This window comes from Cinclus cinclus, chromosome 1 (genome assembly GCF_963662255.1).
Source record: "Cinclus cinclus chromosome 1, bCinCin1.1, whole genome shotgun sequence".
Taxonomy (NCBI): domain Eukaryota; kingdom Metazoa; phylum Chordata; class Aves; order Passeriformes; family Cinclidae; genus Cinclus; species Cinclus cinclus.
This window is the reverse complement of record NC_085046.1, coordinates 32,035,801-32,051,770: the sequence shown is the minus strand read 5'-3', so window position 1 is coordinate 32,051,770 and position 15,970 is coordinate 32,035,801. Positions and strand designations below refer to the sequence as shown.

The 15,970-nt window shown below is 38.4% G+C and overlaps 1 protein-coding gene across 1 annotated transcript in view; it reads right to left on the bottom strand.

Annotated features, from left to right (window-relative positions):
* Positions 1-7,576: 7,576 nt before the first annotated feature.
* The window catches only part of PALS2 (protein associated with LIN7 2, MAGUK p55 family member), a 51,811-nt gene continuing 43,417 nt past the window's right edge, over positions 7,577-15,970 (bottom strand). The window contains exons 7-12 of the mRNA XM_062495693.1: positions 15,090-15,189; positions 14,497-14,565; positions 13,334-13,495; positions 10,598-10,800; positions 10,043-10,171; positions 7,577-7,753 (exon numbers count right to left, since the gene is read on the bottom strand). Of these exons, the coding sequence (XP_062351677.1) occupies positions 7,577-7,753; positions 10,043-10,171; positions 10,598-10,800; positions 13,334-13,495; positions 14,497-14,565; positions 15,090-15,189 (840 nt within the window). The remainder of the gene's footprint in view (positions 7,754-10,042; positions 10,172-10,597; positions 10,801-13,333; positions 13,496-14,496; positions 14,566-15,089; positions 15,190-15,970) is intronic.

Here is a 15,970-nt window from a genome sequence, read left to right as displayed (position 1 = left end):
CTTTGCAGGAAAGCACCATGGTGCTTTTGCATTCCCTGAGAGCTCAGATAGCTCTGGCATGTGGGCTTTTCTGCATCTCATCTGTTAAGTGAAGCTGATGGTGTTGCCTGAACTTTGTGCTGGTGTAAATGAAAGATCCTTTAGGAGATGGAAGCATTGAACTCCGCTCCTGGGAGCGGTGTGTAAGCGGGAAAGTTGTCTTTTGCCCATCACTACTAAAAGTTGCCTCTCTAATGAGTTTATGAAAACTTTCTATTAAATGCTTCTGTCAAAACAATAGAACAAGTTATGCATGTAATTTCCATTGTTTTTCTTTTGGGGACAAACAAGCGATTCCAGGCTGGCCTCACATGAAAAATGCTTTTTCAAGCTTAGATGTGGTCTTCCCTAGCAAAGGGGGTGGTAAAAGACCCATAGGGTGCTTCAGAGGAGGCTGGAGCTTGTCTCATGAAAGGTTTGATTTCACACCCTGACTTAACCTCCCCAAAGTACTGCTTCCCTTTGGCTTCCCCAGGAGGAAGGTTGGAGAATCCATAGCTTGGCAATGCCAGAGGAGGTTGGCAGCCTTTCAAGGGGTCTGTGCTACCTGCAGAGGCCAGCAGGCTCTGCCTTGCTGCCAGTACCCAGCATTTGCCTCCTTCCAGCTGTTCAGTCCACGTTCCCTGGGCTTTGTCCACTGGCCCATTGCAGTGTGGGCCCAGGAGAACAACTCCCTTTGTACTGCAGTGCTCAGGAAATCTCAGGTGCCCAAAGTCAGCAATGACGACATTGCCAGGGCAGCTGAAGAGCCCCCAAAGTCTCCCTGTGCATGGAATGGGGATCTGGGACATTTATGAATGTTGAGATAAACAAGACCAGCTGAAAAGCTGCTTTTAGGTAGGTGGAGCACCGAGATCCAAAGATGAAAGGCAGATTTAGAGACTGGTCCTTGATACAGTAAGTGGCTGTAATACAGACTATGCCCCCCCCAAAAAAACATAATAAAAAAAGGCCAGTCATATTTTTCAATATTAAATCTTTATTATATACAAAAATATTTTGTTGGGAATTAACAGAATTTCCTCATTTGTACATTAACATTTTTATGTTTGGCTGTGTTTATTGTGAAAATATTAGCTGTGAAAAAGGCAAGGTGGGGAGGTCTTAGAAAACAAGTCACAATTTAAAAACGTCCCACATAGTAGCTGACTTTATCAGTTTGAAGTCACAATGCTAACAAGTCTCATATCCTAGGCCTGCTCTACAGTACTGTATTCAAACAATTAGGTACTAAATAATTTCCAGGTTTACATTAAAAAATTTAGCTAATAGTTAAGATTTTTCTTGTAGGAAGTTTTCAGCTAAAGAAACTATTTTTACAGGAGAGCAGTTTTGAAAGTTTTACAAATTCAAATCCAGGTTAATTTAATACACTGTAAAAATAAAAATAAAACAGAAGACCATGAGAGCTTCCATCTGGCAAAGCCAGTTGGAAGAAGAAGCAAGGTAAGGAAACACACGGTGAGTTCTAATACACATTTAAACCCAAACACAACCAAGATCCTACAGTTCTTAGCCCAGCGTGGGGTCGGAGAGCAGCAAACTTTCTTGTGTTTTAAACCCCACAGAAGCAGTTCCCCTCCCTACACCACAGTGCACAAATATTACGCATGGGCAACATATGGGGGGTGGGGAAGGGATCCTCAACATGCATTCTTAGGGGGAAAAAGTATATTTCAACTGTTATCTCCATACATAATTGTGTACAAGACCTAAACCAACAAAAATCAGTCAAACCTTTTTTGTCTGTACAAAGCAGCGCTGTTCATTTTGCTTTATGCTATGGATCATGTGAGAGGTCAAGTAACGGAGAGATTGGATTTTTGGAAGAGGCTCTACTGTATTCAGGTAAATGTTGGCTGCTTGTGGAGTAACCAACAGTTGGCTCAGCCATGGGAACAACCAAAATTGCACAGAAAAGCATTAGCATGGAGCTAGTGACGTGAAAAGGCTAAAGGGGAGAAAGTATTTCCAGGACTAGTTGAACTCTGTTACCTGACCATGGTCCTAGCAGCAAAAGGAACTCCATACCCAGTGAGCATAAGTTCCAAATACTGAGAAAAAAATTAATTTACTTCAAGTGTCATTTATTCTATAAAATATAAATATTGCTGAACCCCTGCTGAATAAATTCCATTTGTAGGTGAAACTGCTTAACAGTCTTCACCAAGCTGGGGGTTTGTTTTTAAGCCTGTACCAGCCAATCCCAGCTGTAGTACCAGAAAATGAACTGAGTTGACAATGTGAGTCTGTAATAGTATCCTGTGGAGAATTCATGTAAATTAGTAGAAACTGCCTGAATTACTTGCAGCATTCACCCCAAAGTTTTATCTATATATATGGGTGCTTGCATGTGTGGGCACAAGCACACTTTTAATATTACTAGAAGCCAAAGCTGTGTGTAAAAATAACCAAAACTGGTTATTTTACAAGTGTTTTCTATCAATTTTAGGATCTGTCTTGGGCCTAAAACCAGTAAGTTATACCAGTCCTAAATACTGATGCTCTTGTTAACTGTTTCCTTTATAATATATATGAAAGTTGAGAATCCCAGACAGTTCCCATCAGCAAGCCCATTAAACATATGTGAAAACTAAGAAGTACAGACCAAAAAAGAAGAAATGCAGGGGGGAAAAAAGAGAAGGGCCAAGACTTCACTTCAGCACTGTCAGTCACAACATCCACCAGAGAAAAGTAAAGTACCCTTACGGACAGAAACCTTTCCAGTGGCCCAGGAGAAGTTCTTAGTGCAGGGAGAGCAGGGTGCTGGGAGCTGAGGGGTATTTAAGGCAAGAGGCCCAGCAGACTGAGAGTCTTTGACCCAGTACCCACCACACAGACAACAATAAAATGATCTCACCACTTCCGCAAAAGTAGCATTATGAAGTTTGGCAATAACCATGTGGAACCTGAACTCTGGAATTTGGGTGAGGCAGGAAACCCCTCATGAAAACACCTGTACAGATGTGCACAACATGTGACAGAGCTCCAGCTGTTGGTTGTCTGAGAGCTGCACCCACAGGCACAGTGGCCAGCGGGGCAGCTGCTACAGGAGGCACTGTCCATGCACTGGGACACGGCCTCAAGGTTCAGTGTGAGCAGAGAAGCAAGCTACAGGAAGCCTGGATGGGAAACCATGGGATAGGTGAAAGGAGTTTATGGTCACAATATCGGCTCATGCAAAAGGACAGGTAAGAACCCAGTTCCTGATCTCTGGAGTGCTCTGCTTGATCGCTCTCCACTGGTCCTTGAGCATAGCAGAGGCCAAGTGGGCTCAAGGGAATACCTAGCCAGGGATTTGCTGTGTTTCAATGAGAAAGAAGTTTCCTATTTCTTAGCTGAATCACCCTCTTCAAAAAACAAAACCAAACCCAGGTGACTTCCTGAGCACTGAGCTGCAGGCAATTTGTAAGCAAGTCACTTAGGTATGATTTTAGAAGTAAGTAGAGAGTGAGGAAAATAAAGTCAGAATTTGAGCTCAGCCAAGATGTGACAGTTTATATAAACACGAATTCAAAAGCGATGAGGTGATCTGCCATCCTGCTCCACAAAGCTTTCTACAAGTAAGTACACAGAGCTGCCCTGAGCTGAGAGCACAGCACAAGTCACAGATACTGCACTGGTTATGAACCCGATTTTCTTTGCCTACAAAGATCTGTGATTCTGCTCCATGTTTACCTTTGTTGTAGACTTGCAGAACATTTTGAAGAGCTTTATAAATCTCTGCAAGGTTACGTATTCCATTATAATTATCCCACTAAACTTGGGCTGCATCTTGTCACATGATGCAGAACCTAAATTGATGCCTTAAGGCATCAAAAGAAGACCTGCTATAACACTTACAGACAGCAAGGTCATCACCTGGGTACACAATGCACCACAGCATTTACAGGAGAGTTGAGATTCGTGCACGCTTAAATGAATTTTTGGTGAGTTCAGGGAAATAACTTACAGGTCTTGGCATACTAACTGTACTGCTATGTATAACTTTTCATTCACAGGGCAACTACAGTGTTTCTTCTATAAGTTTGTATATGTACAGAATTTTACAGTACCTCATGCACTGTCCAAAACAGATAGAAATTACAGATAAATATAGAATTTTTTTAGATTGAAATATCTGTATATTTAGAAAAATATACATTAGTAAACACAATAAACCAGGTAGAGAAGTGTACCAGTTCTAAAGTCTCACATGCAGGTACATTTCTGGATTAAGTTGTGGCACCTTAGTAATGTGATAACCAACATGAGCATTTTTTGTTTTACCATCCACATACATACATATACACAGACAACTATTTGATAATTTACTTTTCTAAACTACTTAAATATTTATCTTGTGATACATACCACATACCTTAAACATTTAGCAGCATCTTCATCTCGCTCAGACACACCTATTGTAATCTTTAACAGTCTATGTAAAGTTTTCCTGTTAATATCTGGAAAATGAATGTTTAGTACAGAATGAGATAACATGAAATCCCAGTTATTTTAACTTCTCCAAAATACTCTGAACAGGTGTTCTATGAAATGTTTTCACTTGCTCAAAATGAGCCTTTCATAGTGTCTTTCTCCCCTAATTGCACAATGTACAGGCCCCTGTCCCAACAGCTGACACAGCACATCCTGGCAGGTAGGGACCATCATTGCTGTGGATGTGACTGAAACACCAGCAGTTCAAGAACCTCCAAGAACATTATTTTTAAAAGATAGTAACTGTTGTTCCAGTCATTCTACCAGGTGAGGACAAACTAAGCAGAGTATCTGATGAAATTCTGACTGTGCCAAACCCCAAAACTACCACAAAGAAACAAACCTCTCTCCCCTTTTCACCTTAAACACTGCAATGTGAACCCTCAAGATTTAACAAAGAGATGCAAGGAGTGCCCCAACCTGGTACACAGACATCAAAATCAGACCTGCAGATACTTCCACACGATCTTAGTGCCAACCCAAGCAAGTCACCTTCTCTTACTGCCTCAGAACTGCCACTGTAGAATTGCTCACTGCCATCTACACCACCACCACCCAAAGCTCAGCCATGATGCTCCACTGCCTGATTTAAGCATGCAGTGTGAGCCTGTAGCAAACATTAAAGCTTTAGGCTTTAGCAAATATGTGGTATTCTGGAGATTACTAACTAGGGAAACTCTCTTGACAGTATTCTCCCTGGGATGGAAATAGAGAGGCTTTCCTGACTCAACCTTGGTGGCTGTGTTTCCATGTGCTTGGTTCAGTAAATTTATGGAAAAAAGATGAAAATAAGTGATGTTTGCAATATGAAGTACTGTGGTGACTAAACTGAAGAATCTTCTCATTCCATTCTTTGGGGAAGAGTGAACTCAGCCCACTTTTGGCATCACAAGTAAGAGTATATTTCTAACTGATAATGAAAAGGCATCTTACCTGTCCAGACAGCACATCTTATTTACAGCATATGGAGGTCTCGCATGACACAGTACACAAACACAGTTCAGTCATGTTCAGCACACAGTGCCAAAAGCAAGCCACTGAAATAGCCAAGCAACAGCCCTGCTATCATTTGCTGCTACACACAACACTCCATCCACTTCTCAAAGCAGCCTCTGAGCAATAGGATCACAGAATGTGTCTCCTGGGAAAGAAAACTACAAGTTCCATGCTGGTGCCACATTTAAGAGCTCTGCCAAACTTAAACAAACACATCCTGGAGAGCATAACAATAAAAAAAAAGCAGTGGTACAAATTTTCCTTAGAGAATTTAATATTCCCTCTGAAAGACTAAAATCTCAGTATTAAGAGCCACAAAGATCTCCTGTGCTGTACACAAGTTTAACTAACATTTTCCACACACACTGGGATTTCAAGTTTCCTCTGCCCTTCTTCCCCCACAACAACCAACTTCATAGGCTGTGCAAAAACCATCTGTGGTACACAGGTGTTTTGAGGTTTTTTAAAACACTGTTTTCCTCTACTGCATCTACTGCATTTTTTCTTTTCCTTGTGCACATGAAAGTCTTTTGAGAGCCCCAGGAAGCAATGCTGTTTTACAGTGTCTAAGCATGTCTTCCTCCAGTTCTGAGGAAGTTGCCTTTTGATAGCATTCCGGGTCACAGTTTGGTGTTGAAAAAGAATCCAGAAGCCAGGTGCCTGTCACCAGATGGAAGAGGAATTAAACAGATGACTTCAGTTTAGACACCTAGCCTGGTATGTGATGGTGAATGTGACTATATACAACAGCTGACAGTGTCATATAAAACATGGTCACAAAAAAAGCTCATCTGAGCAACAAGCTGTATTTTCCTCCTGTTCTCATTAAGCAGAAATTTACATCATCTTTAGTTTTGGTCAATGAACCTGAACCTAATACGAATTGTATCAATCAGCCTACTGAGGGGATAATTGTCACTAAAAAGGAAATACACTGTAAACTAAAAACCTATAAACAACATTGCTTTTTAGCAGTAAGCTTCCAATTCACAAGCTATCTAATGAAAACTGCAATTAAAAACAATGTAAGAAAAAGCACAGAAATGCCATTACACAACACTCATAAAATACAGCAGTTGATCACACACGAATATGTAAAAGGTAATTTAGAACCCAGCTAGACATCACAGGAAATGAAGCCACAGATCACTCTATAAATACAACGTCCTAAGAAAACAAAATGCCTTTTTTTTTCCTTTTTTAAGCAATGTGTTTTCACAAGCCTGAATAAATAGTCCTAAACATTGTCACCTACAAGCTCCACATTATCAGGTTCTCTCTCAAGCTATTTCACCATTATTCAAATTGCACTGAATTACCTTGCATGTGACTTTCTAATGTCAGTACTTCAACTGTAATGGGCTAACAGGTTGGCTACAAAGAAAGCCTAATAAGCAGCTCAGCAAGGTATTGCTCTATGTTATTTCAGGAGACAGATACAAGGGAACCTACACAAAAGTTATCTAAATCAAGAGATATTAAAAACTTGGGAAACATCAGGAATGCACCAACATTAAGCAATTGGAGCAATTGGACCTGTGTTTTTGTTACTGCTTTAAATATTTAAAATTCTGCTCCCATGAAAGTATTATTTTTAAAGAAAAAGAAAAAACCAAAGGAATTAGTGTTCTTTCCTAATAAGAGCTACAGACTTTTGATCAGTTAAACACTGACATTAACAAATTTTACAAAAATTGTTTCAAGTATCCTTTTTTTTAATCACAGTGAAAATGTAAGACCAAGATGTAAATGTTGAAGTGAATGAAAGTTTTTCTTAGATGAAAAAGGCAAAGGTACTAAATCAAAACATAGAAAAATGCTTAAACGCATTTCCTTCATGTGATATGAATAGAAAGGTTATCTGTAAAAAGTTAGAAAAATTAAAATAAATTACATATTTAAGTACACTTTCTCTTCAACATTTTTATAAAAATTCAGAACAGTGTACTTTTGAATATACACAGAGTAAAAATGCACAGGTGCTGTAGGTTATCATCAGTATCTACATGTCACATTTGCTGCTGTTGACTTTATTTGTTACTTAAGCTCCCATTGGAGCAGCTCAGTAGACCCAGCTGATGGGGACCCACTGTGGCTCCAGCCTCAGTCTCTCAATGGCTGTCTGCAGCTTCTCAAAGGCTTTGTCCAGGTTGTCATTTACAATGGTCAGGTCAAAGTAGTGGTTGTAGGCTCGCTGGATCCGGGCGCTCTCATCCACTGTTTTTTTCAGATCAGTGTCCTGTGGAAGAGATTTTTAAGGATTAGTGGATCTAAATCTTACTGAAGATTTAAAGAAAAGACTTGGTAAATCCTTGTAGATGCAGAAGAAGATCCCTTCAGTACATACTGCAACTGACTATTTAAAGGTAGATACAAAATATATTTTAAAAATAAGGAAAGTTTTCGCTTATATTAAATTCACACAGAAATTTAGTTACAATACGCTGAAAAAGTTCTGAGCTCTGTCAAAAATGTTAAATATGGCAAGCAAATGTTTGCCAATCTTGCAATTTTGAAAAGAATCAACAGAAGCACGTGAACTTGGGCTGGTGTGCACAATGAGCAATCAATCACTTTGTATGGACAACTGATGATCCAACCAGAATAAAATTAATGCTTTAGGAATGACTGAGTCAATCAGTTTAGTAGATATATTTGTGCCTCTTTTATTTCCACAAAAGGCACCAAAAATCCAAGATTTTAAATTAGTAGGAAATAAAAGACAATTGCTAGCAGAATAAAGCTCTGGAATATCCTATGGCTCAGCCTAGCTCACCTGACACCAGTCCCTCATTTGGGGGACTGCTGCATTTACTGTAGTCCTGACATGAGCTGTAAAATATGCAGGAAATTCATATTCCTACATTATGAAGCCTTTATAAAGTGCCTCTGAGCATGCTTTTGTGTTTTGCTAGTCCTACATTCTTTAAAAATTCCTCTCCACTTTTGCACAATGGCAATTTTTTTGTAAGCAGTTATGAGATTTGTCCACCTTTACAGTATTCATATTTCAGTATTTTCAAGTCCTGATACAGCTGTCAATATAAAACTCAAAATTATAAACTAAGTTTGTCAATAGCCTTTCCTTCACAGTGAATGAACAGAGACAAGTAAAAGTATGACCACATGAGTCAGATTTTTGTAATGGAAGGGATTTGGGTGCTAGAAATAATACAGCCAGGTCCACGGACAAAAAAACCATAGCACTTCAAATGACATTTGTTTTTCATTTGTTCAGGAAGCACAAGAATATGAAACAGCAAATCATACTCTATATACATGCACAGGGATGCGATGCAGAATCCGTAAAGACACATAAATGCATATTTGAAATTTAATGACACACTTTATTATTCATAAGAAGTAATACAGAGGCGAGGATGTCCCTTAGGGAATCAAATATTAGGAAGTGCAGGAAATTATTTTTATACTTGCCTGGACAGTTTTAACTTGTCTTCTTGCATATGCACCATAAAATTCAGGGTTCATTTGGGGCAGGAAAGAGGAATGACTGAGCATCCACAGAGATATTAGAATGCATAATAATCAGAACCCATGACTAAAAATCATATACCCATTTAGTGGAAATACTAAGCCAGTCCCCCATTTTATAGCTTTGAATGCCCTGTCAGCATTTATTCAAGATATTCCTATGAAACTGCAGCGCTATCGTTATGAGCCATCAGCAAAACATGGCTCTTCTCCGTTAGGGAAGTTGAACTGCTCCATCTGGCTTTTTTTTTCCTTTGCTCCTGCAGCTGGGAAAGTTCATGCCCACACAGAATATTTATACTTTGCTGCATTGGAGGAAACATCTTATTTCCCTCTGCTACACACAGGGCCTCAGAAAAGGAGGAGGAAATCCAGTGAACAAAACATTTATATAACAAATCCAAGGAATTTCAAGGGAAAGTGTTCAACACTTCTTATTCTGGCAGCTCTCAGCCATTCTCAGTGCAGCACATGCTGCTGCAGCAGTGAAAACAAGGACTGCCTGCATTCTTGAGGGTTTTTTTGTCTTTTGTTTTGGGGTTTTTTTTGTTGGTTTGTTAGCTATTGGGGTTTTTGCTTTTTCCTTTTTTGACATAAGCTGCAATATCTTTCCCAAGCACTACAGATTCAATTTTAAAGCAAACGTGTATTATTAAGACAAACAGGAACAAAAATTTGGGTGGGGAGGGAGATGGGAAAGTCAAGGAAAGACATCTGCATAAAAGAACAATTGCCATCATGAAATATCTGCCATTTGCTGCAAATAATCAAAGGTGTTAGTTCCCAAAGTACACATTATAAGTCATTTGTGTAATCAACACTTCTCTGTAAGAGGTCTATTGTTAAGAAAGAAGCAATCTTCCTTATACATAGTATTTGATTAACTCCTACTAGGTAATCAGCAAAAGTCTTGCCTAACTTTTCTTAGAGACATTCATTTCAGAACAAATCCCATCTAAAATGAGTGGTAAAGAATTTTTTTAAAGTCAAAGAGCATCTTGTTCAAAGCAAACTAATTAAGAAATGATCTGCTTACAGTAAGAAGTTTGGTTGTAATTCCAGCATCTACCACAGCCTTGTGCATAGCTCGCAAAGTCTCCAACTCTGGAGCAGCAATAAACACCACATAGGGCATGAATTCTGAAGTCCTCAGTATTTTTAGGGCCTACAAGCAAAGAAAAATAAAATTTAAAAAAACCACCAAAGTTTGAGAATGACTCACCACATCTCCCCATTACTTAAGGGACACCGCAAAACTCATCTGTTAAAATGGGCACCAACACATAAAGGAAGATTCTTATTTCTATTTTAGAAATTCCTTTACTGCCTTTTGAAATGCTGAGCATCATTCTTTCCGTGGCTTAAAAGATTATTTACTACTCTGCAAGACCCCTCTTTCATGCAGAATTAAAGTTGGGTTTTTTCCATCTTTCTAACCCTTTCCAAGCAAGTGCCACAAACACAAGAATCCAGTTGATAACTGTAACCTTGAAACCAGGTAAGAAGCCTTCAAATTTGAAGGCGTCTCTTTTCACGTCTTCACCATTATAATCCCACACTTGTTATATTAACAACATTATAAATCATATACCTGTGGATTTACATCCAAGATGCAGGTCCTTCCTGTCTGAACAACTTCAAGGATAGAATCAATTTTGGTGCCATAAAGATTTCCTTCATATTCTCCATGCTCTAAGTATCTGCCAGCTTTAATATCCGTCTCCATTTCAGCTCGTGACACAAATCTGTATGCTTGCCCATCTTTTTCATCATCCCTTGGCTTTCGTGAAGTAACTAAGCAAAAAAATTAAAATATAAATTGAATGCTTTTGTTTTATATTTGGAATCTAAATATGAGACTGGACTGCCTATTAAGTTAGGGAGACTACAATACACTTTGTTATACAATTGTAATTGCTCCACTTACAGGTTTATTCATTATTCTAGATAAGCTTTAAAACTGAGCACAGCCCCTCCAGGTCCCTTTATTTATATTCCTTCCTATATGTTGCTTACCCACCCATTTGTCTATTTCCTTTGTCTTACTCTTTCACACCACATGCAATACTCATTCATGTCTTCTTTTTAATTATTCACTTAATAGAATATTTATTTAAGTGACTTCAAAATCAAATGGAAGTTTAACTCTCAAATGCCGAACATTCTGAAAATAGCTGAGGACAAGATCTGCCCCATCCCACCCCCAAAACCTTTGCTCTCTGCATTTGCCCTGTTGTTCAGGGTAGAATTACCTGAGCTAGCTATAAAGAAAGTTAGCTTAAATATCAGAACCAGCCCAGCCACCATAGCAGAATCTTAGTGGAGGCCAGCTAATGCTGCTTCCTTTACCTTTTAAAGAAAGGTAAATTCCCTGTAGGAAGATTAAAGCCAGTATTTGAGTAAATCATTATCAACTATCTTGGGTATTGGCTACACTGTGCAGTACAGACATTACTTAAGCAAAAAAAGTAAAAAAAAAATTAAAAAGTCAAATAAAATATAACACCATATTATTATTGACTTTGCTGTCCTCACACCATATTAACTACCTACTACTTATGTTTAATTAGATTTGAATTCGAGAACATAACAAACTTCACAGTCAATGCATTCCTTGGATAATACTTCTATCATCACTAGGTGCAATTTGTTGAGACAAGTGGAAAGCCATCTTTCCCTTCCAGTAATTCCTATCCACTTCAATCTTACAGAAAACACAAGTGCCAGGAGAAATAATCATCTGAAGCTGTTAAGAGTAAATATATTACTAGAACATCTAGCTTTAGTTAAGATTCTGTGGAAAGATTAGAACTATAGTGGTGACACAATACATTAAAGAGAATAATGTATCAGTTTGCAATTAATTTTGGAGAATAAACTTTTAACATTTTACAGCTAGGAGATGATTTACCAGTTCAGTTATCCTGAATATGCTGAAGAAAAACCACAGCACCACCAGTGCTGGATTAGAACTCAACACCAAGAAAATGCTTCTCCTCATAGCACAATGGATCTATTTCACCCATTTCCTACCTCCCAAAACACATCTTACATAAATTTGTTTATGAATAACCTGGAGAATTATTTTCTAATCAAAGACCAAGTTTACTGATTATCTCACTTAAACTCTAAAGTAGAGAAGAGGTTCTATGTACATTAAACTGGGTATTGCATGTGCATGATTAGACTATCAGATTGGGAAAAGCTTATTTTTATACCTTTGAAGAATTTCAACAACTGTGTTGAATTTCTTACTTATTACTTATATATTCAAGCATCTATATAGCATTTTACAGACATAAGTAATTCTGAAGCTTTTTTGAATCAGAGTAAGAATTTTAGAAGCAATAAAAAGCCTCTTAATCATTTGCCAATATAAAATAACGAAATTCCCAGGAGAAGATTCATTTTATAAAGTAACACTGAGAAGTCAACCTTGTTATCAGGTCCACAAACCAGTTCTAACTGGCCCTGGCCATTTTTGATGCTAGAGATTCAGCAAATGAGAGAGACTGGCTCTCTCATCTTGCACAATTCATCTTTCAGACCGGTCCCTCCTCCTATTATTATCAGACCTATTTCTTGCCCACTGGAAACAGAAGAGAACAGACTGTTTTTGAAATTCTGAAAAGCACATGACTGGAGAATAATAATGTAGTTGGAGTGGGCTTCTCTGATCAGCAATCAAACAGGAGGGAGCAGTTAAAGAAAAACAGAGGTGAATGAGCAAAGTATCTGAAAGAAAGGCAAGAAAACATGCTTCAGGTAAAAGAAGTTTTTTTTCCTGCTGTTTATAGGGGGGGAAAATGAAAGACCATATGCTGAAGGCTAGATATATTAAAATATTGGACAGTTATACAAATCTTGGAGATCGCAAACACTTACTTTAGTTTTATTGGAAGCTTGCTGCTTTTCCCTATATTTCTAATGCTAAAGCAACAATTTATAATGCCTAGTCCACAGGTGGAAAATGAAAAGGCAGACCTAAGAAACTCCACTGGCTATTCATTACAGAAGGCTACTGGGAACTAATGGAATCCCTTCAGTAACGGATGGTGACTGACAAAGAGGAAACCCAGACTGAAATATTGCACAGACCAAAACTGGTTTTCTGCAGCATCAGTAACATTTAAGTGCTAGTTACAAATATTTTTATGGTCATATGTTAAGTTCAGTTGTCTGAAAACAGAAAGAGCCTCTTGTTTTCCCACTCTATACAATTTTTATGCTCTGACAAAATCATTCCTACACTGAATCACTAGGATAAACATCAGGCACTTTCCAGCTAATCAAAGTAGGTATTACAATAGGAATGCTGACAACTTACATGGCACTGTAGTTCCAAATCTAGTAGGATTCAGCACAATAAACCTGTTCTTCAAACTCCTTCGCCCCACTCCTTGGGCCCCAATCAAGACCAGGGTCTTCCTCTGAAAAGGAGGCATTTTGGCTACTTCCTCATATATCTGGATTTCATGGCGATCAAATTCTACATTGAGAAATGTACAAAAAACTTTAATACACACTCAGGGCTGTAAGGAAAAAAAAAGTATTCCTGCTATTTATCAACAGACCCCATGTGAATATGAACAGTACTCAGAGGACAGTAAGTCTAATACAAGACCTCTTGCTTTAAATTGGTTTGGGAATAAAATAGTTACTCCTCCACGGACAGCGTAAGATCAGGTTCTCACTTTTACTTCCAAGGAGGAAGTCTGTGCTTGATCAGAAGGGGAAAACTGTGACTAAAATTAGTAAACTTCCACAGAGTCATGGGATGGTTGAGGTTGCAAAGTACCTCTAAGAGGCATCTGGTCCACCCCAGTGCCCAGGAACACATCCAATTGCTGGGTATCTCCAAGTGGGATGACTCCACAACCTCTCTGGAGAACCTGTGCCAGTGCTCAGTCACAGTGGAAAAGGTGTTTTCTGATGTTCAGAGCCTGTGTTGCTTGATGGCTCTTGCCCTGTCACTGGGCTACTCTGCAAAGAGCCCACACAGCTCCACCCTCCTTGCACCCTCTCTTCAGCTATTTGTACACATTGATGAGACCTGCCCTGAGCCTCCTCTTCTCCAGATGGAACATTCCCAGCTGTCTCAACTTTTCCTCATGGGTGAGATGCTCCAGTCCCTTCAACACCTTTGTATGTCCACATCTCTCTTGCACTGGGGAGGTGCCCAGTACACTTAGGTGTGGCCTCACCAATGCTGAACAGAAGGGAAAAATCATATCCCCTAAGCCCATTGGCAACAAACATTTCACTCTTTTTTCTTAGCACTCGCTTTTTCTCTGATTTCCATCCACCAAATTATATAATCAGCACAGCCATGTCTGCACTAGTCACTATTGCTTTTAAACAATAAAAACTATCTGATCTATCAAACTTATAATCAAATATTTTACTGCAAATCTTTATCTTCGGATACACTATACTCTACAAGTATTGAAGACTAAACAACTTCAACTTTCACGTAATATTAAGAGATACCTGCATTTCTTGTAGTTAGATACATCATCTTTTTCTTTTTTTTGCTGCTTATTGTTCCACAGAAAGGCCCTAAAAATAAAAATTATATGAACTCACAATTTCTGTTAATTACCAAATCTTATTTCCATTAATGTATGAAATTTTAGATTAATAAATTTGTAAGTATTATTCTAGAATTGTACATATCCTATGGCTATTTACAAGCATCCATTTACAAACCCATCAAATTGTACAGGAAGGAATGAACACAGAGAAAAAACTGTTTTTCTAGAAAAGAAAAGAGCTGAAAAATTCATGTTTAGCTTATTAACTTTCAGTGCATACCATACAAAAAAAATTTTTAAAAGTGCACACTGCCTGTCCCACCTCATTCAGCTTTTCATCACAAGGTGGCAAAACCGATTCATGTACCTTTGAACACTAAACAGAGACTTCATCCTTTTTCCTTCAGCCAAAGCCAAAATATAAAATTCAGCATTTCACAATAATCCATGTAATCTCACACAGCAGTTTTTCTATTATTTATGAAGGCAGAAAAAGCAAAACAAATGGAGTCAGAGAAAAATCTACTCATGAAATTCACTAAATCTCACCTGAGTTGTCCCAGTCTCTCCTAACAAAAGCCTTTCTTTTCTCTTCCAGGAACTGGCTAGGAATTAGACCTGCACTTCCTCCTTCTTTGACATGACTAGCCTAGGCAAAAAAGAAACCAAACAAATTATTAGATTTAACTTGTGAGAAGCATTTTCTCATCAACATGGTGTTGGCTGACTTCCTCACTGCCAGTTTCTCAGCAGTGAGTGTTGATACATTTACTACTAAGACTTAGAAATTTAAAGTCAGATGGAAATATTAAAATTCTCCTTTACAGGAATAGTGTCTTGCTACTGAGTACTAAAATTCAGAAAACCTAAGTAAAATAGATGCAAGTTTCATTACTGGTTCCCATTACATTAGTAAGCTCCTGCAGCCACAAAACTTTGGCATAAACTTCCCGAGTGGAATTCTCTGGCTCCAGACACTGAAGTCTCAGGTGACAAAGCTCAAGATTTGCTAGTATACCGTATACTTATTTTGTATTCTTGAGGTGCTCCAAACAGATTCCAGTGCAGTTCATTAACTGTCATTTCCCAGTGAATGCCAGTAGCACATCCCTAATCATGCCTTCAAGCCTTCTGCACTAAGCAACTACAGATTTAAAATCTTAATAACTTAAGTATTCCCAGTAATGAATTGGCTAAAATTCTCTATAAAATAATTTAATGGCAAGCTCAATTCTCAGCAAGCTCAACACACACAAAAACAGTTATGAAGTGTTTAATTCTCCATAAATCTTTTGCTTGCAATAAATCCTTCTTTTACTAAGAGGAGATGTTGCTTTTCAACTTGTATGCTTTTATCTACGACTAACTGATTTTTACAGTATGAAGCTTTCATTAACAGTCTAGCATTTCTAGAAAGCATGAGGAAAAGC